The 27,987-nt window shown below is 42.0% G+C and overlaps 2 protein-coding genes across 2 annotated transcripts in view; one reads left to right on the forward strand and one right to left on the reverse strand.

The window, feature by feature from the left end:
- The window catches only part of DNAH7 (dynein axonemal heavy chain 7), a 188,318-nt gene that overhangs the window by 142,091 nt on the left and 18,240 nt on the right, over window positions 1-27,987 (forward strand). Inside the window, exons 51-56 of the mRNA XM_087705071.1 lie at window positions 3,342-3,468; window positions 6,290-6,484; window positions 10,187-10,279; window positions 19,965-20,141; window positions 22,939-23,100; window positions 27,566-27,766. Coding sequence (XP_087561197.1) covers window positions 3,342-3,468; window positions 6,290-6,484; window positions 10,187-10,279; window positions 19,965-20,141; window positions 22,939-23,100; window positions 27,566-27,766 — 955 coding nt within the window. The remainder of the gene's footprint in view (window positions 1-3,341; window positions 3,469-6,289; window positions 6,485-10,186; window positions 10,280-19,964; window positions 20,142-22,938; window positions 23,101-27,565; window positions 27,767-27,987) is intronic.
- On the reverse strand, window positions 10,849-16,858 carry LOC106547391 (baculoviral IAP repeat-containing protein 5.1). The gene is made up of 4 exons (XM_087707682.1): window positions 16,610-16,858; window positions 14,776-14,885; window positions 13,065-13,185; window positions 10,849-11,960 (listed from the first exon to the last, which is right to left on the reverse strand). The coding sequence occupies exons 1-4, from the start codon at window positions 16,745-16,747 to the stop codon at window positions 11,745-11,747; spliced, it is 585 nt and encodes a 194-aa protein (XP_087563808.1). The 5' UTR covers window positions 16,748-16,858; the 3' UTR covers window positions 10,849-11,744.

A 27,987-nucleotide genomic window follows, 5' to 3' on the forward strand; every position in this document is an offset into this window, starting at 1 on the left:
ACCATCTTAAATTGCAGGTAGTCCTTGACTTACAACAATTCATTTACTGACTGTTCAAAGTTACAACGGCACCGAATAAAGTGACTTGTGACCAGCATCCCCATGGTCATCTGATCAAAATTCAGATGCTTGACAACTGGTTCATATTTATGATGGTCCCATGTTCATGTCATCATTTCTGATCTTCTGAGAAGCAGTCAATGGGGAAGCCAGATTCACTTAGCAACCAGGTTACTAACTTAAGAACTGCAGTGATTCACTTAACAACTATGGCAAGGAATGTAGTAAAATGGAGCAAAATTCATTCCAGAAGTGTCTCACTTAATAACAGACATTTTGGGCTCAATTGTGGTTGTAAATCGAGGACTACCTGTATATCAGAGAGACGGGGGAATTGGGGATATGCAGGAGTCGATTTTTATGAAGAAAGAGTGTGGGATTTGTTCTGTTCTGCTTCACGAAACAAGTCTGTGTTTTTGGTTTTCAATGTTGGAGTTCTGATAAAATGAAAACAAGGTATGCCTTTATAAAGTGTTTTCAATATGCTCAAGCCTATATGAAGAGAGAAGCTGTAGTTGTAGGCATATTTTTACCTGTGCAGGTAAACCAAATACTTTAAAAGAGATAAATGCCTCACTCTGAAGAACTGTGTAAGAAAGAAATCAAATGGAACATTCATGAGTTTTTCATTCAAAGTTTTCCTTCCCCTCCAAATGTTCTTCTTTAATAATTCAATAAAAATACCAAAACAGGACTTAAATAGCAAACCTTGAGAAAATTAGGGAAACCTAGCCTGACTAATTTCACTATCTTCAGTTAATTGGACACAGCATTTAAGCTGACTTCACTGAAAAGTCATTTAAAAAAATAATGTGCTGTGAAAATTGAGTTCAGTGTTAGATTTTATGTGATATTTTCATTTGTAGCTTGGGACTGCTAAATAATAAAGACAAACTTGATATTTGAATTCAGCCCCCCCTCCTCTCCCCTTCACCCTCTGTACTTTTTGGATGTTTGGTTGCTTGATGGTTTTCTGTGAGTGTTTGGACCTATTTATTCTCACTTTGGACCCATTGTCGGCTGGCGACCCTCCGGGGGAGAGCCTTCTCTGTCGCAGCTCCAGCCCTCTGGAACTATCTCCCTGTGGAGATCTGGACCCTTACTACCCTCCTGGCCTTCCGCAAAGCCGTTAAGTCCTGGCTGCTCCAGCAGGCCGGGGGGCTTTCGAAATATCCAGCCCCTCGGAAATTGTGACTGTTGAATATTTTAATATGTTGTTTTGTGTATTATCCCCCTCCCTCGTTTTATTGAAAGCCGCCCGGAGTCCTTCGGGAGTGGGTGGCATACAAGATCAATAAAACTAAACTAAACTAAACTAAACTAAACATTACTTACAGTATCAAGTTTTTTGACAGTTTAAATGGGCCAGCTATGTTCTGGAAATGTCGACTGTATTTAGACAAGGCTGCTTCTTGTAAGTGTTCAGAGACACTGCTTTGCAAAACTACATAGGCCTTTCTCAAAACGCAGTAACAGACATTGAATACATGTGTTAGTTTTCAAATGGACTATATGGCAAAATTGTAGTGTTCAATGCTTAGTAAGTTACGTCAGTCAGGTAGCCCCATTATGCCGTAAGATAGTTTGGGATGGGGTGCGGGAAGGACACTTGTCCACTTGCTTTTGGTTTAGGCCTGTGATGGCGAACCTATGGCAAGCGTGCCAGAGGTGGCACACAGAGCCCTTTTTGTGGCACACATGTAGTCACCCCAGCTCAGCCAGCTGGTCGTCAGGCAGTGGTGGGTTTCAAAAAATTTTAGAACCTCTTCTGTAGGTGTGGCCTGCTTTGTGGGATTGGCTTGCCGGCCATGTGACTGGGTGGGAGTGGCTTTCCAGCCATGTGACCAGGTAGGAGTGGCTTGCCAGCCATGTGACTGGGTGGGCGTGGCCAACTTGTAAAATGTGGTGAAACTCACTTAACAACGCTCTTGCTTAGCAAAATGTTGGCTCAGAAACTGGCATTTGAAGCACCCAAGTCTTAAAGTTGTCAAGTTACAAGACCATCGCACCCCTAACCCTTTAGAAAAAAAAACCCAGGGGTGTTCAAACTTGACAGCTTTAAGACTTGTGGACTTCAACTCCCAGAATTCCTCCTCTCGCTCTTCATCTTGATGATGTGCAGACGGGCGGGGGGGAGGGAGCTGGAACCGGTTCTAAACGGCACTGTAGATTTGTGGAACCTCTTCTATAGAAGAGGTTACAACTGGCAGGAATCCACCCCTGTCGTCAGGTTTCCGGCACTCTGATGCTCACGTGCCTTCTGGTTTGGGCACTCTATGCCTAAAAGGTTCACCATCACTGATTCAGGCCTTAGTTTGTTGTTAAAGTAGTTTTTAGGGAAAAGGCACATTGAAATAACAGTAAACAGTTCAGTGAAGGTGTTAACACAGAGCTCATCTGCTGCTGCAAAAAAAAAAGGCCAACAGCATCTTAGGGATAATAAGAAACGATTGAAAATAGAGATGTCAATATTATATTTTTCTTATATGAATGAATGCCATGACTACATCTGTAATACTGTGTGTAATTCTGGTGATTGCATCTCAAAAAGGATACAGCGGAGCTGGAGAAGGTTTGCAGTAGGACACCAAATGGAGGGGATGGACAGCTTCCCTATGAGAAAAAGTTGTAATATTTGGGAGGAGGATAAGAGAGGGTATGACTGAGGTTTACAAAATGATGCCTGGTATGGATAAAGTGCATAAGCTCTTTCCCCCTTTCCAATTTACTAAAACCAGTGGTCTCCCATTGAAATCCTGGAAAAATCAGAACAGAAGAAAGCATTTTTTAAATTTATTTTACAAAATACGTAATTCAGCTTGGGAATTACCTTGAGGTGTGATGCAACCTGCTTGGCAGTCTTTAGAAAAGGGTCGAATCAGTTCATGGAAGTTGTTGGCTATTAGAGGTCACTTTGAGTCCCTCTAAAGCAGTGTTTCTCAACCTTGGCAACTTGAAGATGTCCGGACTTCAACTCCCAGAATTCCCCAGACAGCTGTCTGGGGAATTCTGGGAGTTGAAGTCCAGACATCTTCAAGTTGCCAAGGTTGAGAAACACTGCTCTAAAGGGTATCTCCTGCGTGATTAATGGGGTTCCTTGTGCAACGTTTTAAAAATAAACTATTTAATTGGAAAAAAAAATAGATTGTTCTTGTAGAATTGAAATTGTACTAATTGGGAAAAAACAATAGATTGTTCCTGTAGAATTGAAATTGTACGGATCTTCAGACTTGTGGCTCCCACATTGCTGGGTCTTCCCTATTTTTTTTTTATACTTTCAGACTGAGGCTTCTCCGAGATCACTTTACTTACTCCCTCTACGTCAACATCTGCCGCTCGCTCTTTGAAAAAGACAAGCTGCTCTTCTCCTTCTGCCTGAATGTAAATCTTCTGAAGCACGATAAATTGGTTAGTGCTGCAAAAAACACATTACTGGATGGGGATTTTTTTGCATAATGGGGTACCGTATGTCTGATACTCTAGTTTTCTCCCAAATATTTCTAAGCTCTGAATTCCAGCAGGAAAGTAAAAAAGGGCAAAGATTGTCAGAATTGCTTGTTTACTTTTACAGAAATCGGAGCAGCCCCTTGGCCCCTTCCTGCTCCATTCACACATTTCCCAACATTCTTTCTTTCTGTATCCTCATTTCATCCTGCCATTCTCTCGGTTCATTGCCCTGTTGCTCCATCTCCTTCAGTCCTTCTGTTCTGCTTGCATCTAGCCTTGTATTCCTCCCTAACTTGTCCCTTTGCTGCTTACTTATTTTCTTCCCCTTGTCCTAATTCAGCCTTCACTAGCACCAGATCAGATCCCCCTTTTTTTCTCCGAACAATGCTTGTTCTCCCTTTATCCCAGAATCCAGCCTTCTCTGCTTCTCTCCGTCCTTCCAGAATTAAGTCCAGAATCCAGCCTTCTGTTAAATTACTACAACTCAACTTACTGTTCGCTCTAGTTTTCACTGAAAAGAATTTATTCTTTCACACAAAAGCACTTGATTTCAACTAGAAGTCATCTCTAATAACTCGAGGTTCATCTCATTCTAAATTACATATCAACTCAAGCAAAGTTTAGAATAAATCTCATAAATTGGAGGAAGATAGTTCATGTCTAAAAACCATATGTGGTTTTAAACCCATATTTTGTGCTCTACAAATATATGTCCTCAGTCTAAATGTAGAAATAACTTGTAGTAACATAGAAATTGGCCCTGAACCACAGATTTTTCAATAGGAGATACTGTTGCTTAGTATTCCATAGGTCGTAAATTATACGAGGTCCTGAAAAAAAGCTGCCAGTCAGAAAAGATAATGCTTGGTTAGATAACATATAATAAGAATTCCAAGTCCAATGGGTCTTGCTTCTCTGTAACTCTAAAATGGAATATTATCATACTCCCCCCAAAAATTAAAATTAAGCACTGTGTGACATGTACTTATAAAGTTTGGTATCTATTTTATTTGCAAAAATGGCAAATAGCTTGTACTAATTATTTAACCTATGCAACTTTGTATTCATTGTAGTTTTTAACTAACATTTCTTCTCCCATACCATGGTACTACAGGTAATTGTCTTAATTATATTCTTCCTTATCTTGAAGCCTTCATCCATGACTACTACTATAGAGGATGGGCAAAAGATGGGACAGGGCTCAGAAGGTACCCATGGGGAGAGTATGTGATGCCGTGTATCACCGAGTTGGGTGTGTCGTGGTTATATTTCTATGCATGTATGAATGTGGTTGATTCTTTTATTGAGGACACTCCATTAATGGGACCTTCAGGTTTAACTTCCCATTTGACCCCAGGGTTGCTTGGGAGTTTAAGTTAGTCATGTTCTCCCAAACCAACTTATCTCAGTGGGTCATAATGGGCATAAAAAGCTTCCCTTCTCCCCACATAAACTGTCTTAAGCTTCTAGGAAAAGACAACATACAAAAGGAAAAAGGGGGGAAAAAACGTTGAGTCACGGGAGGTAAAGCAACCCGCTCACCAAAGTGTTCCTTTTCTAAAATACCTCAACCGCTGAAAGTGATGTAGTGTTAAGCATTTTGCCTCCTCTGTTTCCTCGAAATATCTTGTTGATATATGGATCTAAACATAACAAGTGATCCAGTGGTGGGTTGCCAATTTTGTTACTACCGGTTCAGGCCCGCTCCCATATGCGCACAACACTTCTGTGCATGCACAGAAGCGTCCGGGCAGCTGGGTGGAGCTCCTGCCACTGCTACTACCAGTTTGCCCGATCCAGGCCAAACTGGAAGCAACCCATCTCTGAAGTGTTCTGGGAGCAAACAAACTTTTATGAAGGATGGTGGAATAAGACAAAATGGTCTTGGCCTGAGTAACAGTTCCTCAGGCCAGGGGGAACTTGTTTTTAAAGAAGGCCTCATCAAAATGCTTTCTTATCGATAATGACTGTGTCAGAGAAGGTAATTGCAACATTAAATAGCCATAATGCCCTTTGACTGCGGAACATCTGGACCCTAGGGACAATTTCAAAATGATGCATGTCTTTGCAGATCAACATTAACATTGGCGTCTTCCTGGATGGTTGGTCTTTGCAGCTATGCTAGTTTTACAGATTTGGAAGGATTTGATTTGATCCCTCCCTCGTCACCTCAGACTCAAAATGGTTGTTTTCTGACCATAAAACGGCATTGGGGGGGTGGCAACGAAAGCTCCCGTTTTCAGTAATTTGCAGGGTTGAGAACACCTTGAAACTTGGATCCTTGCACACACACACACACACACACACACACACACACACACACACACACACACACCTACAGTATATAGGTAGCTAGTGCAGCTCGCGGAGGATAGGTGTAACATGGGTGTACCTAGGTACACCCAATATCGCTTGCGCGGCTGCATTCTGGACTAGTTGCAGTCTCCGAACACTTTTCAAGGGTAGCCCCATGTAGAGCGCGTTGCAGTAATCCAGCCTTGAGGTGACTAGGGTGTCTTAATAGGCTTTTGTCCATTTGAGTTCCGTTGGTAGCGTTGCCCAAGGAAAAACTGAGAGGAGAAATCGTTCTTGTTCTCTTCAACGTTTGCATGATTGCCCAGGGTAGACATTAGTACAGGAGGAAAGAATCAGCTTCCAATCACGTGCAACCTTTAACAAATTTGTAAAAATACAGTCTCTGAACTTGGTTTTGGCTGCATAAGCAACTGCATCTTTGAATTTCAAAGTTTTAAGTAATTTATTTTGTTTGGAATCATTGCAGATTAATGAGGACGAGTGGAAGTTTCTGTTAACAGGAGGGATAGGCCTGGACAATCCTTATTCTAATCCCTGCCCCTGGCTTCCCCAGAAATCATGGGATGAAATCTGCCGCCTGGATGATTTGCCAATATTCAGAGGTATTCGAAAGGAATTTATACGCTTGAAAGAAGGATGGAAAACTGTATACGATAGTTTGGTAGGTCTGGAATTATCTGGTCTACATTTCTCACTTAAATAAGCATTCATCTTTGCTTCAGCATTTAAACCCTCCCGCCTATATATATATATATATATTTGTATTCTAAACTGTTTATAAGGACAACCATTACGTTTACAATTATTGGTAATAATTTTGTTAATTGAAAAATATCAACTTTTAGATTGCTAGGGAAAATTCAAATCAGTTCATATGCTGCTGTTTTTTATTATAGTTCCAGCCTCGCCATGGTCTTCTTTTTTTAACTTCTCATACGTTTTTATTGGTTTGTTTTACAGTTTCCCATTTTAGAATTACTTTTAATGAAAAGCAGGCTCTATATCAATGCAGGTTTTCAAGGCAAGCATCAGTCTAATGGAGTTGCGCTTCAGAGCCTTTAGTAGGTGAAGGACTGATACTTGATAGTCTGATATTTGATAGCAGCTGCAGCTGGTATGTTCAGGGATAAAGTGATCAGCACTGTAACCAGTGGTGGGTTTCAAAAATTGTTCGAACCTACTCTGTGGGTGTGGCCTCCTTTGTGGGAGTGGCTTGCTGCCCATGTGACCGGATGGGAGTGGCTTGCCACCCATGTGACCGGATATGAAGATGCCGACGACACTTGTCAGAACCACCTTAAATTACCTCACACACAGCACTGGCATGCATAAGAATATGATGTAAATTTGTTTTTTAAAAGGCATCTTTGGTTTGCGTTAAAACAACTTCAACACACGCAATGTTCTGATTGCACCCCAAATGCAGTAGTCATCCTTACCTTTCACAGAGGCACGGAGTTTTATAAATATGAGCATGATAGTGTAGAATAATCCTATCCAAGGACCAGTGGTGGGTTTCAAAAATTTTTTGGAACCTCTTCTGTAGGTGTGGCCTGCTTTGCGGGTCCACTGGTGGAACCTCTTCTAACCGGTTCGGTAGATTTGACGAACCGGTTCTACTGAATAGGTGCGAACTGGTAGGAATCCACTTCTGACTGTAACATACTTTTTCAGGAGCTCATGTGTAACCGAATAGGATCTGACAGAACTTTTGTGTTTGAAGCAGAACTAATTGCTAATTGGACCATCTCATCATATTTCTGGAAAGCCAGTCGCTGATTGGTCCTATATCCAGATGAATTTTTAATTCCAAAGGAGCTAATTTTTTATTGCACCCTTTTTTGAAACATTCACCTTTGTGAGATTGCTGTTGATTTCAGAGACAGATTAACAGAGTTGGAAGGGACCTTGTAGGTCATCTAGTCCACCCCCCCCAGGCAGGAGACCATGCACCATTTTTTGACAGTTACAGTCCAATCTCCTCTTGAAAGCTTCCAGTGATGAAGCTCCCACAATTTCTAAAGGCAAGCTGATCCATGGGTTGATTTGTTCTGTCAGAAAATGTGTCCTTATTTCCAGGTCAAATCTCTCCGTGGTCAGTTTCCATCCATTATTCCATGTCTGGCCTGCTTTGGAAAGTACCTCCTCTCTGTGCAGCCCCTCAAATATTGGAACACTGCTATCATGACTCTTCACTAGACTAGCCAAGCCCAGTTCCTGCAACAGCTCATCGTATGTTTTAGCCTCCAGTCCCCTAATCATCTTGGTTTCTCTTCTCTGCACTCTTTCCAGAGCCCAAACATCTTTTTTATAGTGTGGTGACTAAACATGGCTTTGATCAATGAAGGCCTGTTTTATTTTAAGTTGGCACAAAGCTGGAAACCAGTCTGTGTTAACCTTCAGGCTTTCTTCCTTCTTGTCGAAGTTATTGGAATATTTATAAATTTCAATGGCTTCTCTGGGCACTCATGCACAATTATTAATTTTGGATATTAATAAGAAGTGCTTGATGAACCAGTCTGATGAAGTATTGCTTTGTTCAAATTGTTCACGGCTCAGGTTTTTTTGCTGGGTGGGCAACTGGAGACGCTGCAAGTTCTGGAACTATCTGTGGGTAATAAAGTTTTCTGTGTTTTTAAGTGGTAGAGTTAGCGAGCCTGCTTGAATGATTCCAGATCCACTGTTTACCATGGAACAGAATAGGGAAAAGCCATTTCTTGAGGTCTAGCAGAATTGCTAGATGCAGGGCAAAAAAACACGGCTACACACAAAGTGTGTGTCTTACTCAATCTAGCCTTCAGAATGTTCTTCCACTTTTTTTTCCCTGTAGCCTAAAACTATACTGCTGAAGAGCCGAGGTGGCGCAGTGGTTAGGGTGCAGTACTGCAGGCCACTTCAGCTGACTGTTATCTGCAGTTCGGCGGTTCTAATCTCACCGGCTCAAGGTTGACTCAGCCTTCCATCCTTCCGAGGTGGGTGAAATGAGGACCCAGACTGTGGGGGCAATATGCTGACTCTGTAAACCGCTTAGAGAGGGCTGAAAGCCCTATGAAGCGGTATATAAGTCTAACTGCTATTGCTATTGCTATTGCTAACTTCACTGAAGGCCTATAGCAATCCTGTTGAGATTAGGACTGCAGTATGTGGAGAGGAAGCTCCCCCTCCAGTTCCTTTGTGTGCTAGGTTTAAGGTATGCATGTGCTAGGTTTAAAGTAGCATTTGTGGCTTCCAGTGAAGCACCACCTACTTTAGCTCTCAATCTACAACGGGTCCATATGTTCAGGTGAGGCTAAAATATTTAGGTTGGCATGTTGTTAAAGAGAACACGGGGAGCAAACTGGGGAATGACTTACAGTTTCATGGCAGACCACACTTCTTTTGAGGCAAGTGAGTTCATGTTTTGACCCCTGCATGTCAAATAAATTAGAATTAAAAACCAGGTAAATGTGAATGACCCCACCATTAATGTTAGTTGCAGATGGCCAGAAAACCTTCCATTCTGAAAGAAGCAAGAGGAGGAAGCTTCTTGAGAAGCTACCCAAGAAGGCTTGAAAAAGAGCTATCATCATGCCATTGAAAATAGTTCCAAATGCCATTGAGACATAGGATAGTGGTTTAATAACTGCTGGTTAACCAAACTTTTGGATAGGCAAATTGTTTGTTAATGGTCCAGAATAAATTATTGGACAATTGTTTCATTGGGAGTTAATGACTGAGAAATAGCTGGAGATTTCCATGAAGCGTTTTGAATGAATTTCCTAAGACAGCTAGCCATATTAATCTTCTGTAGCAAAACAATAAATTTTTCTGGCACCTTAAGCACCAGATAATTATCACTTTGAGTTTTCATGAACTATAGCTCATTTTTTTGTTTAAAAAAAACTAAGTTCCAGCTTAAATTGGAGATGTGCATGCAGTCAAATAAACACACACATGCACACTTGTATGTGTGAGGGTGAGGGTAGGACTGTAAAGAATGATCCGTGCAGATACATATGGGTAGTTCTCACCTTATGACCCTTTGACAGTCTTACTCCTCCCACAACAGTCACAGCATCCTCATGGTCACATGACTGCAGTTCGGCATGCTTAGCGATCAGCATGTATTTACGTCAGTTGCAGTGTCCAGGAGTCATATGATTGCCTTAACGAGTGTGGCAAAAAAAAGGTCACAAAATTGGGCACTTGATGACCACACAGCTGGAGTAATAGACATTCCTGTCCCAATTGCAGCCATAGATTAAGGACTTATCTGCATCCTGACTTGAACTATGTGACATGAAACTGAACCTTTTGAAGATTTTCAACCTGGTTGTTTAGCGTTATAATCCCCTTTTGGCTCAAGAATTGTCTGTGTTTCCAGGATCCTCACCATGAGGAATTTCCTGAGGAGTGGCAAAATAAACTGGAAGGGTTCCAGAGGATGCTAATCATTCGTTGTCTCAGGCCTGACAAGGTAAGTACGGTTAGCTGGTTTAACAAATGTATATTAGACTGAGTGCTATCCAGTGGTGGGTTTCAAAATTTTTTGGAACCTACTCTGTGGGTGTGGCCTCCTTTGTGGGAGTGGCTTGCCGGCCATGTGACCTGGTGGGAGTGGCTTGCTGGCCATGTGTTCTCTCTCTCTCTCTCTCTCTCTCTCTCTCTCTCTCTCTCTCTCTCTCTCTCTCTCTCTCTTTCCTTCCTTTTGTCTCTCCCTTTTTTCTTTTTTTCTTTCATCTCTCTCACTTTTTCTTTCTTTTTTCTTTATTTATTTCTTCCTCTCTTTCCCTTTCTCTCTCTCTCTCTCTCTCTCTCTCTCTCTCTCTCTCTCTCTCTCTCTCTGTCTCTCTCTCTCTCTCTGTGTGTGGCAGTGGTGGGTTTCAAAAAAATTTGGAACCTCTTCTGTAGGTGTGGCCTGCTTTCCAGGTCCCACTGGTGGAACCTCTTCTAACCGGTTCGGTAGATTTGACGAACCGGTTCTACCGAATAGGTGCGAACTGGTAGGAACCCACCTCTGGTGCTATCTAATTGTTCACCCTTAAAAAGGGTAGATGTGTCTTTTCTAAAAAAAATCTACATTGGAAGTAGCTGATGCTGGGACAGCTGGTGGAAGAATCTTTACTTGTGGTGTGCAAATAATTTGCTCTTAGGTGAATGTCTCTCTTCCTATTACATCAGAAAATGGAAAAAGGGACAAGAACTTTCCAGACACAGAAACACTGCTTGCCTTACATTACTGTGATATTTATTTGTTTTGATGATTCTAGGTAAATAACCTGTGCTTATTTTTTAATATATACAGTGGCCTTTGACGAACTTTATAGACATTTCCAATGGAGCATTTTACAGTTTCTTAACTGCCTCTTCCCTTCCCTAATTCACACAGGTTCCTTGTAGACTGTTTTATGTACAAGTAGTGCTATCTTCAGTTTTGTAGGAGTTGCATAACATTAAAAAAAAAACGAATAGCACATATATTAATAAAGGCATTTTTTTCATATTTTTTCATATGGAGGAACACTATTGTGACACACAAGCTCTTAAATAGGGAAACTCATCACACCTTGATGTGTGATGCCAAAAGCAACATATTGGGCAGCTGGCATTACACTGACAACTGTACTGTGCCTATTATTGGTAAGATATATTATTGGATAAATTTGGATATCGGTTTAAAAGAAATCCCTTTTAGTCTGTCCAAAACCCTTTATTTAAAATTTCTATCTTGACATTATCCAAACACATTATCTCAGTTTAGTGGATTACTTCCATAAGTCAGAATTATTTCTTTCTGTCTTCCTTCTGGCTTTATGCAGAACAAGCATTACAACACAATAAAAGCATCAGGAATATAAATGGCTATCGGAAGATTCCATTCATGTCATATTAGCCCGTCTTACAGGCCAAGCCTTTGTTCACATTTCGGTAGATACGTGCCTTTACCTCTGTCCGTGCTTGTCATCACAAGAGGCTGTCAGCTGCAATCCATTCTCTTCTGTGGGTTGGCCGGCACACAATTTTCTTTTGTTGCAAACGGCAGAAGTCTCCGCTTCTGATGTGTACTGGTATTTATTCATGAAATGATCCACAAGACGTTTCCTTGTTAGAGCTGCTTCCTTTTCAAAGGTGTTTATTATACTTCGGCCTGTTTTGCACTTGAAAACAAGTGGAGAATTCAGTTAGCCACAATTTTTTTAGGCGATCGACAGCATGAACGACTACAAGGGATACCGCAGAATATATTAATAGCTTTCCTTTTGAAAAAGAAAGCATCTACACCTTTGACAGTAATTGTTTCCAACCTCAATTGCTCCTTCGGATCCACGCTCATAGCCCAGCATGATTTTAGGCTACTGTGAAGGAAAAAAAAACCTAAATCTTTGTCAATGCTTGTCAAAGAGAAAAATTAGGGAGAGAAATGGTAGCTGTCAGTTGTATGTACGTCAGCAGTGTCTTGCAGCAACAAAGCAAGGTTTTTAGAAAGAAAGAGAAGCCACATTTCACACTGACCCGTGAAAAGTTTGGTAAGGAGTGGATGGGGTCAAGAGGTGCTTTAAGATCATCATTACGTTCAAGGCTCGATTATTGCAATGCGCTCTACATGGGGCTACCCTTGAAAAGCGTTCGGAGACTACAGCCAGTCCAGAATGCAGCCGCGCGAGCGATATTGGGTGTACCGAGATACACCCATATTACACCTGTCCTCCGCGAGCTGCACTGGCTGCCAATTGGTCTCCGGACGCAATTCAAGGTGTTGGTTATTACCTTTAAAGCCCTACATGGCTTAGGACCAGCCTATCTGCGAGACCGCCTACTGCCATACACCTCCCAACGGCCGATAAGATCCCACAGGGTGGGCCTCCTTCGGATACCGTCAGCCGGACAGTGTCGGCTGGCGGGCCCCTGGAGGAGAGCCTTCTCTGTGGCTGCTCTGACCCTGTGGAATCAGCTACCCCCAGAGGTCCGGACCTTAGCCACTCTCATGGCCTTCAGGAAAGCCGTTAAAATCTGGCTGTTCCGGCAGGCCTGGGGCTGTTGACCTTAGTGTTAAGGTCCAGCCCCGATTAGAACGTATGCGTGTTGTGAATTTTAAACTATTTTTTTACTTATTTTGCTTTTCTTTTTTCTTCTTTCGTTGTAAGCTGCCCGGAGTCCTCTGGGATTGGGCGGCCTATAAATTTAATAAATGAAATGAAATGAAATGAAATGAAGATTGCTTAGGCCACCTCAGCTTTCCTGATATCAGTTCCATTACTTACAAGAAAATTTCGGACCCTTTCCATCTCTAGTTCATAGTATTCTTCTACTGTCAGATCATCAAAATTCTTCGAAAGGGACAAGAACCCACACGAGTCTTCGCTACGCTTGGAGTGCTCCAACCTACCAGGGAAACAAAAGGCCATTGGCAAGAAGCAGAATGAGCCATGAAAAGTAGAAGAAACTTTCCGGGACACAGCTTAGTACTACAGTTAGAAATGTAAACATTTTCCATGGAAGCAGTTGCCCATCATTCACATCTTCCCGCGTGATTCATTGGCAGAGTAATGCTGTGCAACAAGTTGCCATCAGCACTTCTACCTTTGTAAAGCAACAAGTAAACTAGGTTGCTAATTGATCCCCCTTCACTGATCCCCCTCAACAACCTAGTTGAGGGGATCAATTAAGGGGGATCAATTAGCATGCCTGAGGACTCGGATGTTTAAACACCTTAATTGAAGCAACATTTGGTACGGCTGAGCTTCACATGTTACATCAAACCCAGAGGCTACTGCCGCCCCTAATTAAGGAAGCGCAACCTATCAGTGCCAAAACACATTATGTTTAGCAGTTTGTAATTGTGGAGAACTGATAGGTGCTTGGCTTTCAGAATAAAGGAGCATCTTCCAAAATGGTTCCAGGCATTCTTGAGTAATCCAACAACAGCAGCAAATCATGGCCATAAAATGCTTTGTTCAGCCATTGCGAGCCGCCAGGTAGATCCAAACTCTGTGTTTAAAGTTTTATTGCACCATAGGAACTCTCATTTCCTGTGATTGGCCGAGATGGTTGTCATTAACCATTTGAAGCCTCCCCTTGTGCATGCAAAAATGCCTTTATGTCAATCGATCCCTTCCATGGGTGTAAGGCTTACCATTGGTTGCTTTCCTGCATACGTTGCAGGCTTAAATAATGGGTTCCACCACAAAACCGCGGTAGACAAAAGCGCGCTCGACGAAAGCGCGTATGTGACGTCATCACAGCGCGACGAAAACATCGCGCTGTGAGCGGTAAATTTAAAATTAAAGCGAAAACCTTACCCTAACCCCCCCAAACCTAACCCTAAACCTAACCCTTAACCTAACCCTAAACCTAACCCTAAACCTAACCCTTAACCTAACGCTAAACCTAACGCTAACCCTTAACCTAACGCTAAACCTAACCCTAACGCTTAACGTAACCCTAACCCTAACCCTAACCCTTAACCTAACCCTAAGCCTAAGCCTAAACCTAACCCTTACCTTTATGTGAATCGGCTTGCTTTAATTTTATTTTAATTTCAATTTAATTTATTTTTAATTTTTTTCGTCGCGCTGCTGATGACGTCAGGTACGCACTTTCGTCGAGCGCGCTTTTGTCTACCGCGGTTTTGACGGGTCACGAAATAATGCTCCTGCTAGATTTTATATTTGAGGCTGATTTTAACTGTGTTTCTGTAATGTAGGTACTGATGAGCCAATATGAAATGCTTGCATCTACCTCTGTTCGTCCTTTGGCTGTATTGTTTAGCCTGGTTGAATTGTTTCCTCAGCGGGAGCTAAAAAACAGTATGAAATTCCATTAAAAGTGGGGAGATACCTATGAGAATTTGGGGAAAGTAATTCTGCTCCAGCCAAGAAATGGTTTTCTAACCTCCTCCACAAATGCACAGACAACAACATTCTTAATCTGAGCTGCCTCAAGGCAGAAAATCAGCAATCGGACCATACATACCAGGGATCATGATTGGACTCCCAGCCCTCTAATTCTATCAGGCAGAAGAAGCACTTGGCCACCTCAGGTTCCCCTGGATGTGGATGATGGATGAAGCCAGCCTTGGCCATCTACATAAGAAGAGGATAAGGACCCTTTGAAGAACTGAGAGAGAACTTTTGTGCTTCATAGCGTATTGTTTGCCATCAGCTGGATTTTTTTACTAATGGCTGCGTTCACATCAGGAGGCTAAGCTATGTTTCCTTAAAGATTAAATCAATCACAGGAGCTGGAGTAACACAATTTGCTAAGCTATGCGCAGATTGTTGGACTCTGGCTTACATCTGAGAGTTCTGCGCAGTTCAAATTGCTTTACCATTTTTCTCACTTATACTGAAAAGTAAATTGCATCTGGAATTAGTCTGCATTTCTACAGATTCTCTACAATTCTGGCTAGGCTGCCTGACATACCACCTACTGTTTTTCTCAACTATCAAACCTGCCCCGTTTGCAGGAGATCCCAAAGCCAACCAATCCCCCCCCAAAAGAAAATTTTGCTAGGCTTATACCAAAACTTGCATCACCTTTGTCCTGCATATTCCATTTTTTTACAGATTCTCACCACACTTTCTTTCAAAGTCACATGCTTGTATGGCTTCTGGCTTCATATTTAAGGCATTTCCTCTCTCCTTCTCTTTCTCTCCCTTCCTCCCTCCTCTCCTTCTCTTTCTCTCCCTTCCATCCACCTTTCCTTATCTCTTTCTTCTTCCCTTACCTCTCCTCCACTCTTCCTTTCCTACTATCTCTCCTTCTCTTTCTCTCCCTTCCATCCTCCTCTCCTTTCCCTTCCTTCTTCCCTCCTTTCTCTCCTTCCTTCCTCCTGTCCTCTCCTTCCTTCTTCCCTCCCTTTCTTTTCCTATTGTTATAGGTGTCTCTTTCAAATCTCAATTTATGTTTTCTCGGGGATGGTATTTCCACAAACCCATATAATTTTCATATCATTTCCTTTATTCTCTTTCATTCTATAGTCTACATGCCAGCTGTCCTTCTGAATTGATTTCACCATTCTTAACCTTCTTATTTTATTAAACATCTGGGCTCTTTTTTTGGTGCATTCAGTCCATTCAAATTTATCGAGATAATTGTTGTTTCTTGATCCATCTTTAACTGGGGTTGTTTTTTTTTACTTCTGGTTTGTATCTGACTTTTCCCTCTTGCGTGTTCCTTCTCTGCTCTCTCTCTTTCTTCTTAAGGCATTCCTTAGCTCTCTCAGACAGCTTAGCTTTACCAAAGGAAAGACAACTCAGAGCCAAGGAAGAAGAGCAGGTTTTAAAGAGAATGTGGAAGTGAACTAGTCCCTCAACTGGAACTTTCCTAGGAGAGAATTCCTAAGCTGATAGTAGCAAGAGTTTTCCCCACCTTAAAGATATACCTACAAAAGCTTTCCCTTACAATTTCTAGAAAAATATACGGGAGCCAGTCTGGGCTTCTTTTAAATATGAGAGGGGTTTGTAATATAATTGAGAAACAAAGCTTGCAGAACTGGGACGGAGGGAGTAGACTTTTTTCTCTTTCCTCTTCTGAAATGTTAAACACCACCACCACCACCACCACAAGGAATAATTTAGCAGCAAGCGTTTTCCTTTTGGAGGTTTACTAAAGCATAATGTATATCTCCCTTCCCAGGAAGGGAGGAAAACCCCGATTTGTAAAAACATCTGAAAGTATTATTCAAGGTAAGACCATATTTATACAGAGAAAGCCTGGTTGAACTCTACTTTGAATGCATCATTGAAGGGGGGAAAAAAAGATATGCTGGCCCTTTTCAAAGATTTCCCAGAACCTGTAGACTTACATTCTCAGGAGTACATTTGCAGTTGTCCTTAAAAGGCCATGCAGTTAAGGTCTGCAGGCGATTTCTATAGTCATACATTTCTCTGAATTCAAGTAGGTTCTTGGAAGTTGAAGTGATTTCTCTCAGGAAAGCCTCCATGAAGGCTACGGAAGTTGCAAACTGTGATTCTCACCACACTTTCTTTCAAAGTCACATGCTTGTAGGGCTTCTGGCTTCATATTTAAGGCGTTTCCTTAGCTCTCTCAATTGATGTCACCTGTTAACCAACCTTTAGAAGTTGGTAGAAAAGATGGATAAACTATAAATAAACAAGGATAGTTTATCTAAATCACTACAACACTTTTTCCTCTTAAAGGTAAATCTCATAGTATTTAGAGTTTTTAAAAAAACACTAATTCAAAAATCAAGTCTGCATTAAAGTATTTTTAAAAATGCTAAATAAAATAAACATTAAAACATCAAAAAATAAAACCAATAAAATACTTTTTAAAAAAATGACCAGTACAGAAATTGGTTGCTGTATTTTTGGAGTATAAGATGCACCTTTTCCCTCCAAAAAGAGGGTGAAAATCTGGGTGCGTCTTATACACTGAATACAGCATTTTTGGCCTCCCGAAACCCCTACCCTGCACATCCCATTTTTTTTCCAGAAATGGATGCGCAGAGGATTTGGGAGGCCTGCAAAGTACTCCTGGGGGCTGGGGAGGGCAAAAATATAAGATATAAAAATATAATTTTTTATATAAAAATATAATTTATAAGATATAAATTATTTTTTAATAAATAATTCAAGGCAGTCCACATCCCTAATATTCCTTCCTCCTCTAGTTTCTATACAATGTGAGGTGAATTCAGGAGAGAGGGAGGGAGAGAGGGAGGGAGAAGGAGGGAGAGGGGGAGAGAGAGAGAGAGAGAGAGAGAGAGGTGGACTTTCATGCTTAAGAGCCGAGGTGGCGCAGCGGTTAGAGTGCAGTACTGCAGGCCACTTTAGCTGACTGTGATCTGCAGTTCAGCGGTTCAAATCTCACCGGCTCAAGGTCGACTCAGCCTTCCATCCTTCCGAGGTGGGTGAAATGAGGACCCAGACTGTGGGGGGCAAGTTGCTGACTCAATTTGCTAAAAAAATTGTAAACCGCTTAGAGAGGGCTGAAAGCCCTATGAAGCGGTATATAAGTCTAATAAAATAAATAAATAAATAAATAAATAAATAAATAAATAAATAAATAAATAAATAAAATGGGCTCGTTTTTCACAAAAACAGGGGAGGGGTGTTTTTGCCCTCCCCAGCCCCCAGGAGGACTCTACAGGCCTCCCAAATTCTCTGCATGTCCCATTTTTCACAAAAAACCAGGGCATGCAGAGGGTTTGGGAGGCCTGCAGTGTGCTCATGGGGGCTGGGGAGGGCAAAACATTTTTTTTTAAAAAAAATACCTCTTCAAAATCTTGGTGCGTCTTATACTCCGGTGCATCTTATAGTCTGAAAAATACGGTATTTACTATAATTAACATCTTATTTCTTGGGATGCTCATTTCCTTTAAATTCTGCAGATAACTATTTGAAGCAGGTGCTGTTTTTCTAGCTCCTGTCATCTAAACCTGCATTTGTCTAAATTCTTGAGAGTTATCACCTCTGGCTGCTCACTACCCTAATAATACAGAACAATTGTTTGTCTATATCCCTGCTTGAGCTGGCATTGAGACACCCCTTCTCTGATTTAAGGGTCTGGAACAAAGAGAGAAGTAGAATACTTTTTGCAGCTGTTGGGCACATATGAATTTTCAAAGCATTTTTAAAACATGTTTTATTTTCCAAAATGCGTATGCTGCCTAGTCTTCTGATCTTAAGTTGTGAACAATCAAACAAAATGACTGTAGCTATGACAACTTATTTTATGGAATCTTATGTAAACTTAAGTCATTACAATTTTTATTTTCTGCAGGAAGTCAGAGGCATTCTTATAAGTAAAGGTGATAATATCTGATGCTATTTGTCATTGTATGCCAACATTCTATGTTCTCTCTCTCTCTCTCTCTCTCCCTCCCTCCCTCCCTCCCTCCCTCCCTCCATCCCCCCCCTCTCTCTCTTCCTCCCTCCCTCTCTTTCAGCACGTGTGTTTGTATAGAATAGTGGACATCAAAAGAAAGATCCGTTGATCCATTGGTGGCAAGAGGGCATAGCATATTGCTTATTCCTACCCTTAAAGATTTGGATTTCAGCAACTATTATGAACACAGAATTGCTAAACTTCCTCTACTATCATTCAGAACAGTGGTTCTTAAAATACGACCTGAGGATCCCTGAGGACACCCCCTCTCAAGACCCTCTCAAAAGACAAAATTATTTACTAGCCTATGTTGAATCATAATACATTTTTAAAATCCCATCAAGCAATAGCAGCAATGAATGGATCACTTTTAATTTTTAATATGGTATAAATATGAATAAATACAACCCATACAAATAAAAGCCCTTTGGGGGGTCTTCCATAATTTTTTACAAATAGGAAGGCCTCTTGAGAGAAAAAAGTTTTTAAAAAATATTGATTTAGACTATGCCAGGTTGGAGAAAGATGGATTGGGACATGGCATCTAATAAGAACATAATGCTCTTAACCTGATGCTTTGGAAGTTTACCTAACTTGTATTTTTGTGCTCTACATGGGGCAGCCCTTGAAGAGCATTCGGAGACTTCAGCTCGTCCAGAATGCAGCTGCCGAGCGATTGTGGGTGCACCTCGGTACACCCACGTTACACCTATTCTCCGTGAGCTGCACTGGTTACCGATTGGTCTCCGGATACGCTTCAAGGTGCTAGTCGTCACTTATAAAGCCCTTCATGGTATTGGACCTGGGTACTTGAGAGACCGCCTGCTGCCAATTACCTCCCAAAGACCCATTAGATCACACAGGGTTGGCCTCCTCTGGGTTCCATCTACTAGCCAATGCCATCTAGCTACTACCCGGGGGAGGGCCTTCTCTGTGGCTGCTCCGGCCCTTTGGAACGAACTCCCCACAGAGATTCGGACCCTCACCTCTCTCCAGGCCTTCCGAAAAGCCGTTAAAACCTGGCTGTGTCGGCAGACCTGGGGTTGATGAGTTCCCTTCCCCTCTCGAATCGTGTGGCTGTTGGTTGCTTTTAAATGCCTTGTATTTGTAGTTTTTGTGTTCCCTTTCCCTCCTTGGGTTTGTGTGCCGCCCTGAGTCCCGCAGGGAATAGGGCGGCATATAAATAAAATGAAACCTAAACCTAAACCTTCTCTTTTCCACTCCTTCCTTTTTTTCTTGTATCAAAAATATTCCATTTAATCTTTCTTTCTTTTTTCCTCTTTTTTTTTTTTGCCTTCTTGACTTTCTAGATTATTCCCATGGTGCAAGAATTTATCATTAACAACTTGGGCCGTCTGTTTATTGAGCCTCCTCCTTTTGACTTAAACAAAGCATTTGGGGATAGCCACTGCTGTGCGGCCCTAATTTTTGTGTTGTCTCCGGGGGCAGATCCCATGGCGGCTCTTCTCAAATTTGCCGATGACCAGGTATGTTGATGATTATTACGCTGAGTTTCTCTGCGGATACGAGGCCTAACACTGGAGTGCTTGCAATTGCATTGATTGTTCAGTGGGATGATAATATGAGCAAAAGGCTTCAGGGTTGCTGGGAACAATCAGCCAAAATAATTTTACAGCCTTGATCTGATTTATATAGACGAAGCCCAGTGGTTTAATCTCAGAATGTGATAGTCTTGTCAGAATGACATAACTGAAGTTGGCATGTGTATGTACATGCGTGCAATATCACAGCACATATATACCAAAGGGACAGAGCTTGTGCCACAATCAGTGGTGGGTTTCAAATTTTTTTAGAACCTCTTCTGTAGGTGGGGCCTGTTTTGTGGGAGTGGCTTGCCAGCCATGTGACCAGATGGGAGTGGCTTGGCAGTCATGTGACTGGGTGGGCGTGACCAACTTGTAAAATGTGGGGAAACTCACTTAACAACACTCTTGCTTAGCAACCAAAATGTTGGCATTTGAAGCACGCAAGTCTTAAAGCTGTCAAGTTACAAGACCCTTGCACCCCTAACCCTTTAGAAAAAAAACCTCAGGGCTATTCAAACTTGACAGCTTTAAGACTTGTGGACTTCAACTCCCAGAATTCCTCCTCTCACTCTTCATCTTGATGATGTGCAGACGGGTGGGGGGAGGGAACTGGAACCGGTTCTAAACGGCACTGTAGATTTGTGGAACCTCTTCTATAGAAGAGGTTAGAACTGGCAGGAACCCATCCCTGGCCACCATACTCATATCATTACTGGCTCTCTATGTGAGGTATGCCTTATTATACACGCTGGTATTCAGGGGGCTGTGGAAGGAAGACAACACTGTTCCTGTAGTTGTTTTTATCCTTTTATGGAATGTAGCATAGATGACACATACTAGTATTGGAATGAATATAGGCTGCATTATTTATGAACTGTCACTTTTCTGAGTCTCTGGTTGAATTAAAGTACTTCGGAGTACTTTCCATTAAAGTACTTTGGAGTGTCCTTTATCTGCAAGCCTTGGTATATATTAATTTCAGTAGAGGCAATGGGTTTCAGTCCCAAGGATTAGTTGATCTGTCAGGCTGGAGATCTGATAGATTAAGAGCCAGTCTCTTTCCACTTTCTCTATTACTTCTCTACCCTGGCAATCAGCTACCTTAAGCTGCAAGAAGAGATGACAAAGAGGAAAAGCTGGTTTTTAGCCATCAGCTTTCCCAGCAGTGGTGGGGTTTCAAAAATTGTTCGAACCTACCCTGTGGGTGTGGCCTCCTTTGTGGGAGTGGCTTGCCGCCCATGTGACCGGATATGAAGATGCCGATGACACTTGTCAGAACCACCTTAAATTACCTCACACACAGCACTGGCATGCATAAGAATATGGTGTAAACTTGTTTTTAAAAGGCATCTTTGGTTTACGTTAAAACAACTTCAACACACGCAATGTTCTGATTGCACCACAAACGCAGTAGTCATCCTTACCTTTCACAGAGGCACTGAGTTTTATAAATAGGAGCATGATAGTGTAGAATAAACATATCCAAGGACCAGTGGTGGGTTTCAAAAAATTTTGGAACCTCTTCTGTAGGTGTGGCCTGCTTTCCGGGTCCACTGGTGGAACCTCTTCTAACTGGTTGGGTAGATTTGACGAACCGGTTCTACCGAATAGGTGTGAACTGGTAGGAACCCACCTCTGTTTCACGGGCATGGAAGTTCTGACGTGGCCTTTAACCATGCACACCCAAGGAGAAAGGAAGCAAAGTTTAGCCCTTTAAACTCACTTCCCTTTGTCTGCTCAAAGTAAAGGAAGCAAATTCTTCCTTTGAAAGTTAATGATCTTAGCCATCTGTTAAAGCCATAGTAATGCAGTGACAGATGGGCATCTTTCCTGCTGGCTGGTGATGTTGACAGTGCAAGGGGGCTGCCAACCTGAAGGGCTTCATCAATCCCTTTATTTAATATCTCCTGAGATGTGAAATCAGGACACTATCACTCCACAATTATCAATTGTTATAGGACTTGGTAAGAAGAACCTAAATGAAAGAAGCCTTAGTGCTGCGATGGCCACAGGTGATGGGCCACAGGTGGCCCGCCTAGCCCTCTCTGTGGGCACATGAGCCATTGCCCAACTCAGCTCCACTGGGCAGGTGGTGCATGCAGGGCCCTCCAGGAGGCTCTGGGAGGGTAGAAAATGGGCCTCCTGGAAGTTCCAGAAGTCTAGAAGCGGGCCTATTTCTGGCCTCTGAAGGCCTCCGGAGCCCAGGGGAGGCCATTTTCGCCCTCCCGGAGGCTCAAAAAAAAAGCTTCCAGAGCCTGGGTAGGGCAAAAGCGTCCCCCACCCCCCCCCCCGTGGTGCAGGAGGCCGAGTAAGGCACGCCCACCATGGCCACACCCACCTAGCAACCAGGCAGAGAACCAAGGGGGGGCATTGTGTGTGCATATGCAGGGGGACAGGGCACATTGCATTATGGGTGTGGGCACGTGTGTGCACTGTCACATCCGTGCATGCCATTTCAGCACATGAGTAAAAAAAAGGTTAGCCATCACTGCCTTAGTGAATCTTGTTAGTAACCTCTATCAACTCAATAAAAGAAAGACAGGGAATGCCTTCTAGAGGATCGTGGCCAATTGCATTTGTTCCATACATGGAGCTTAATAACTTGACGTGACTTCAACAAGACTTTCTATAGGATTCTAAATGTTGAACTGCAACCTAACCCTCGCTGTGCTCCTGCAACATTGGATGATTCCCCTCCCTCTTTTTTTCCCCCCCCGCGGATGTTTTATACGTACAGGGCTTTGGTGCATCAAAACTCAGCTCTCTGTCCCTGGGCCAAGGCCAAGGCCCCATTGCTATGCGCATGATTGAGAAGGCAGTAAAAGAGGGAAGTTGGGTAGTTCTGCAGAACTGCCACTTGGCAACCTCATGGATGCCCACGCTGGAAAAAGTCTGTGAGGTGAGTACAAACAGAAGCTTAAACCATGATGACAACTGTTTCTTTTTTTGGGGGAAGCTGAGGTTCTAGGCATGGATGTTATGTAGAAAAAAGATGAGACGCAACTCGTAGGCTAATTTTGTGGGCGAGGTGAACAGAACAATGGTAAAGGAGCTAGAGCTGGATAAAGATGATGGTACTCAGATTGGGTCATAAGCAGTGGTGGGTTTCAAAAATTGTTCGAACCTACTCTGTGGGTGTGGCCTCCTTTCTGGGAGTGGCTTGCCGCCCATGTGACCGGATATGAAGATGCCGACGACACTTGTCAGAACCACCTTAAATTACCTCACACACAGCACTGGCATGCATAAGAATATGATGTAAACTTGTTTTTTAAAAGGAATCTTTGGTTTGCGTTAAAACAACTTCAACACACGCAATGTTCTGATTGCACCACAAACGCAGTAGTCATCCTTACCTTTCACAGAGGCACTGAGTTTTATAAATATGAGCATGATAGTGTAGAATAATCATATCCAAGGACCAGTGGTGGGTTTCAAAAAATTTTGGAACCTCTTCTGTAGGTGTGGCCTGCTTTCTGGGTCCACTGGTGGAACCTCTTCTAACCGGTTCGGTAGATTTGACGAACCGGTTCTACCGAATAGGTGCGAACTGATAGGAACCCACCTCTGGTCATAAGGAAGGGTGTACTAGGAGGAGGGTAACAGCCGCCAAGTTAAGTATGACATTGTGAACAAAGAGAACATTTGAGGAATCAGTGGATCTTGAAAGTGATGTTGGAAAAAATTACACATGGACTGAAGGCAATAAGATAAAATACATGAAGCGAGGAATAGGAATATGTGGATGAGGTAGGAGGCAGGCGTGCTAAATCTGGGCTAAACCAATCTATATGACTATTAAGTGATAGCAAAATGATACAAAAACCCTTCTAATTATTTGTTGAACCCTATTGGAGATATTGATTTCTCAGCTTATTGGTTAATATAATTGGCATCAAGTTGGCTTTTGCATGCAAATTGGGTCAGCAATAAATAAAAGATTCTTTGCCAATAGTTTGCTTGGCAGATCCAAAAGTGGGCAACTTGAAAAGGCTGGAGAACAATCCTTTGTCAATCAGCCTTTCCCCTCTCCCTGCATGGTTTCTTCCCCTTCTGTTTTGCCCACCTGGGCTTCCGCAAGAGGAAATGTTAAAAAGCTCTTGGACTGAAGAAGGGAGGGCTGAAGGAAGTTATAATGGTCAGCTTGCTCTACTGCAGTGGTAGTCAACATTTTCTACCTACCGCCCACTAATGGATCTTTCTTGATGGAAAAATTTCCTTACCGCCCACCAGTTTTTGCGCAAGTGCGGAACATGAGCATATTTCTTTTTTTTTTTCAGACATGGGTTCTAAATTTGTTTCACAATTTAACAACTACTTTTACGTTTTGATCTGCACTCCACACAGTGCTTTTTCCCCTCCTCTTTTCCCTTTTATTACAAACACCAAAAACAATGCTGTATTAGGTGCCAATTTTTATTAAGTGTCACCATCAAAACAAAATTCCTTTTCCTGCCTTCTTCTTCTTTACCTTTCTTATAGTATTTCACTATATCAAGGATCTCTTTTTCCCTTTTTTTTATTTTCTCCTTCTTCTTCCTTTACTTATTTCTTTCTTTTATTTTATAAGAGAACAAAACTAAATTTATGAGCCAGACTAAACATTGCTTACTCTCCTCCTTTATTTTATCCCTTTTCTCTATTTTTCTTCTTAACCCTTTTTGTGTTAATTTTTTTTGATCTTTTCCTTTTTATCTCTTTTTTACCTTCCTTAGGGCAATGTACAAAAGTAAGGCTGAGCTAGTTAGCCCACTTTAACCAACAACAATTCTCTCCTGCCTATAACTTTTCTTTCTCCTATTTTGCAACTGCTCTGCTCCGCTTTATTTTATAAGATAACAAAACTTATCTGCCTGTCCCTGCTATCAGTTTCCACTCCTCCCCTTCCTCTTCCCACGTGTTTGCTTCTTTGCGTGCACACGCACGTTGGTTTATTGAAGTGTGCGCTCGCGCTTGCCCACTCGCTCAAAAGGAGGTTTTAACCCCAGAAGTCCCTACCGCCCACCTGGAATCCCGAAACGCCCACTAGTGGGCGGTACGGACCAGGTTGATGATCCATGGTCTAGTGCAGTGTTTCTCAACCTTGGCAACTTGAAGATGTCCCGACTTCAACTCCCAGAATTCCCCAGCCAGCAAATGCTGGCTGGGGAATTCTGGGAGTTGAAGTCCAGACATCTTCAAGTTGCCAAGGTTGAGAAACACTGGTCTAGTGACTGAGTCAGCTAGTTCTACCCAGTGTCTCAGCAGAAGTGGTAATGCTATTGCCAACACGCCAAGTTGGCTAATGTTGGACCTGGGTACCTGAGAGACCGCCTCCTGCCGATTACCTCTCTCAGACCAATTAGATCGCACAGATTAGGTCTCCTCCGGATTCCATCTGCCAGCCAATGTCGGCTGGCGACTCCCCGGGGGAGAGCCTTCTCTGTTGCAGCTCCGGCCCTCTGGAACGAGCTCCCTGTTGAGATCAGGACCCTTACTACCCTCTCGGCCTTCCACAAAGCCACCAAGTCCTGGCTGCTCCAGCAGGCTGTGGGGAGCTAAGAAGCATCTACCTCCACGGAAATTGTGAATGTTGGTTTTGTTTTTAATATGTTGTCTTTGTCTCGTTCCCCCCTTTCCTTTGTCTTTTGTGAGCCGCCCGGAGTCCTCCGGGAGTGGGCGGCATACAAGACAAATAAATAAATAAAATAAATAAATACGTTTCTTCCATTTAAGCCTCATCATTGCCACTGCCATTTTCATAGCAATTTGAATTTCTGGAGGTGTATTATTTATGTGCAGGGTGAAATCAGCAAAAAAACAAAAAGAAACAAACCCACATAAATAGTAATTTTTTTACTTGTTTTGGAGTTTCAGAATTAACTTAATCCTTAAATACTTATCTTGAATAAACTCTTCATAAAATGTAATATTGGGAAAATACCTTGGGGCTGTAAATGTGAGTAGTAGCTTTCATTGAATTCAACTTTCAGCGTGTATGCTTAGGTTTGGCCTGCAGGGTAAATTTATTTCTAATATTGAATTAGACTGTATCATCCTGATTTTTTAAACTATGATATATTGGTTTTTAAATCAAATTTTAATAGTTTTGCGAAGATGGATTTGGGTGTGTGTGTTAAATTAGATAGGCCTAAATTGGCACTGGTTATCTCCGAAGTTCAATTATTGAGGCACACAGAGAAATATCTTTTGGATTACAATGGTAGCAATTAGTTTTTAAATTGGAGTATATAACCATTGTATCAGACATTGATTGATGGATGCTACTAAAACATAAATAGATCTAGCACATTTGCCCACATAATATATGGCACAATATCTCAACTGTGCTTGAAAGCAAAGAACAAGTATGGAGAGGCAGCCCTTCCAATAAAGGGATGAAGTTATCTGGCATTTTCTGCATTTATTGAACTACAACTATCGTAAACCCCAAACAAGATGGCCTAGGATTATAGGAATAATTCAAAATATCTGGTCAGCATCAAGTTAACAGCCTCAGCAGCACAAGATTTCATGTTAAACATGAATGCACATCACATCAAATGTCCCTGTTTCCATTAATAAAAAACTGTATTGGTGTTAAGGTGGTGTTACAACAGGTGCTAGGAATGGTAAACAAAGCAACCCAAACTGTATAGTATAACATTTTAAATGGAATAACAAAAGTATAAGAATGGCAAAGAAAAAGAATAACCATGTGAATGTATACCTATAATTGTATGCAAGAGAATAAACGATAGTAAGAATATAAAGCATAATATAGGTAACAATATTTTATAGCAATATAGCAATAGCAATAGAAGTTAGACTTATATACCGCTTCATAGGGCTTTCAGCCCTCTCTAAACGGTTTACAGAGTCAGCATATCGCCCTCAACAACAATCCGGGTCCTCATTTTACCCACCTCGGAAGGATGGAAGGCTGAGTCAACCCTGAGCCGGTGAGATTTGAACAGCCGAACTGCAGAACTGCAGTCAGCTGAAGTAGCCTGCAGTGCTGCATTTAACCACTGCGCCACCTCGGCTCAAGTTGTTATAAATAGCTAAGTATAAATAAATATAGAATTGTACATAAAAATGGATAACGAATAAGGAGACCATGAATGCAAGATAGAAAGGTATAGAAGGGAAAACACTAACTGCAAAGAAACCGATACGGAACTGCTGTATGATATATGACGGAACTTCTTGTTCCTATGTTGTTTTAAGTCATGTGTCTGTTTTTGTTGATGTGTTTATGTGTTTAAAATAAAATATTTTTTTTTATTTGAACATAAATATATTTGAATGTGCGTAGGCCTTAAGAAGAAACCGCAACTGGTGATCTCTTGTCCATACTGAGTTTCTTTTTTCTTCTCCATTAGGAACTGAATCCAGATACAACACACCCAGATTTCCGTATGTGGCTCACAAGCTACCCGTCACCCAACTTCCCTGTTTCTGTGCTTCAGAATGGGGTGAAGATGACCAACGAAGCCCCTAAGGGTCTACGGGCAAACGTGATCAGGTCATATCTAATGGATCCCATCTCCGATGTGGAGTTTTTTAACAGCTGCAAAAAGCCTGTTAGTATTCCATGATTACTCTTGTTTTCTCCTCCTTGTAAAAAAAAAAAACAGCTCTTACGAGCCGGCTTGCATTTTTGCTGGTTTATAACCTACCCAATGAAATAGCCCTTCTCTGCACAGAAACGTGGCTGCCTTTATGGCTGCCACCTGGGATGCAGTTAATAGCAGGCTTTATTAAAATTGTATTTTTATTTTACCGCCAAGCTTTATTCCTCCTC

Source organism: Thamnophis sirtalis, unplaced genomic scaffold, assembly GCF_051295495.1.
Source record: "Thamnophis sirtalis isolate CommonGarterSnake01/CBP01778 unplaced genomic scaffold, rThaSir2_p1.2 scaffold_1, whole genome shotgun sequence".
Taxonomy (NCBI): domain Eukaryota; kingdom Metazoa; phylum Chordata; class Lepidosauria; order Squamata; family Natricidae; genus Thamnophis; species Thamnophis sirtalis.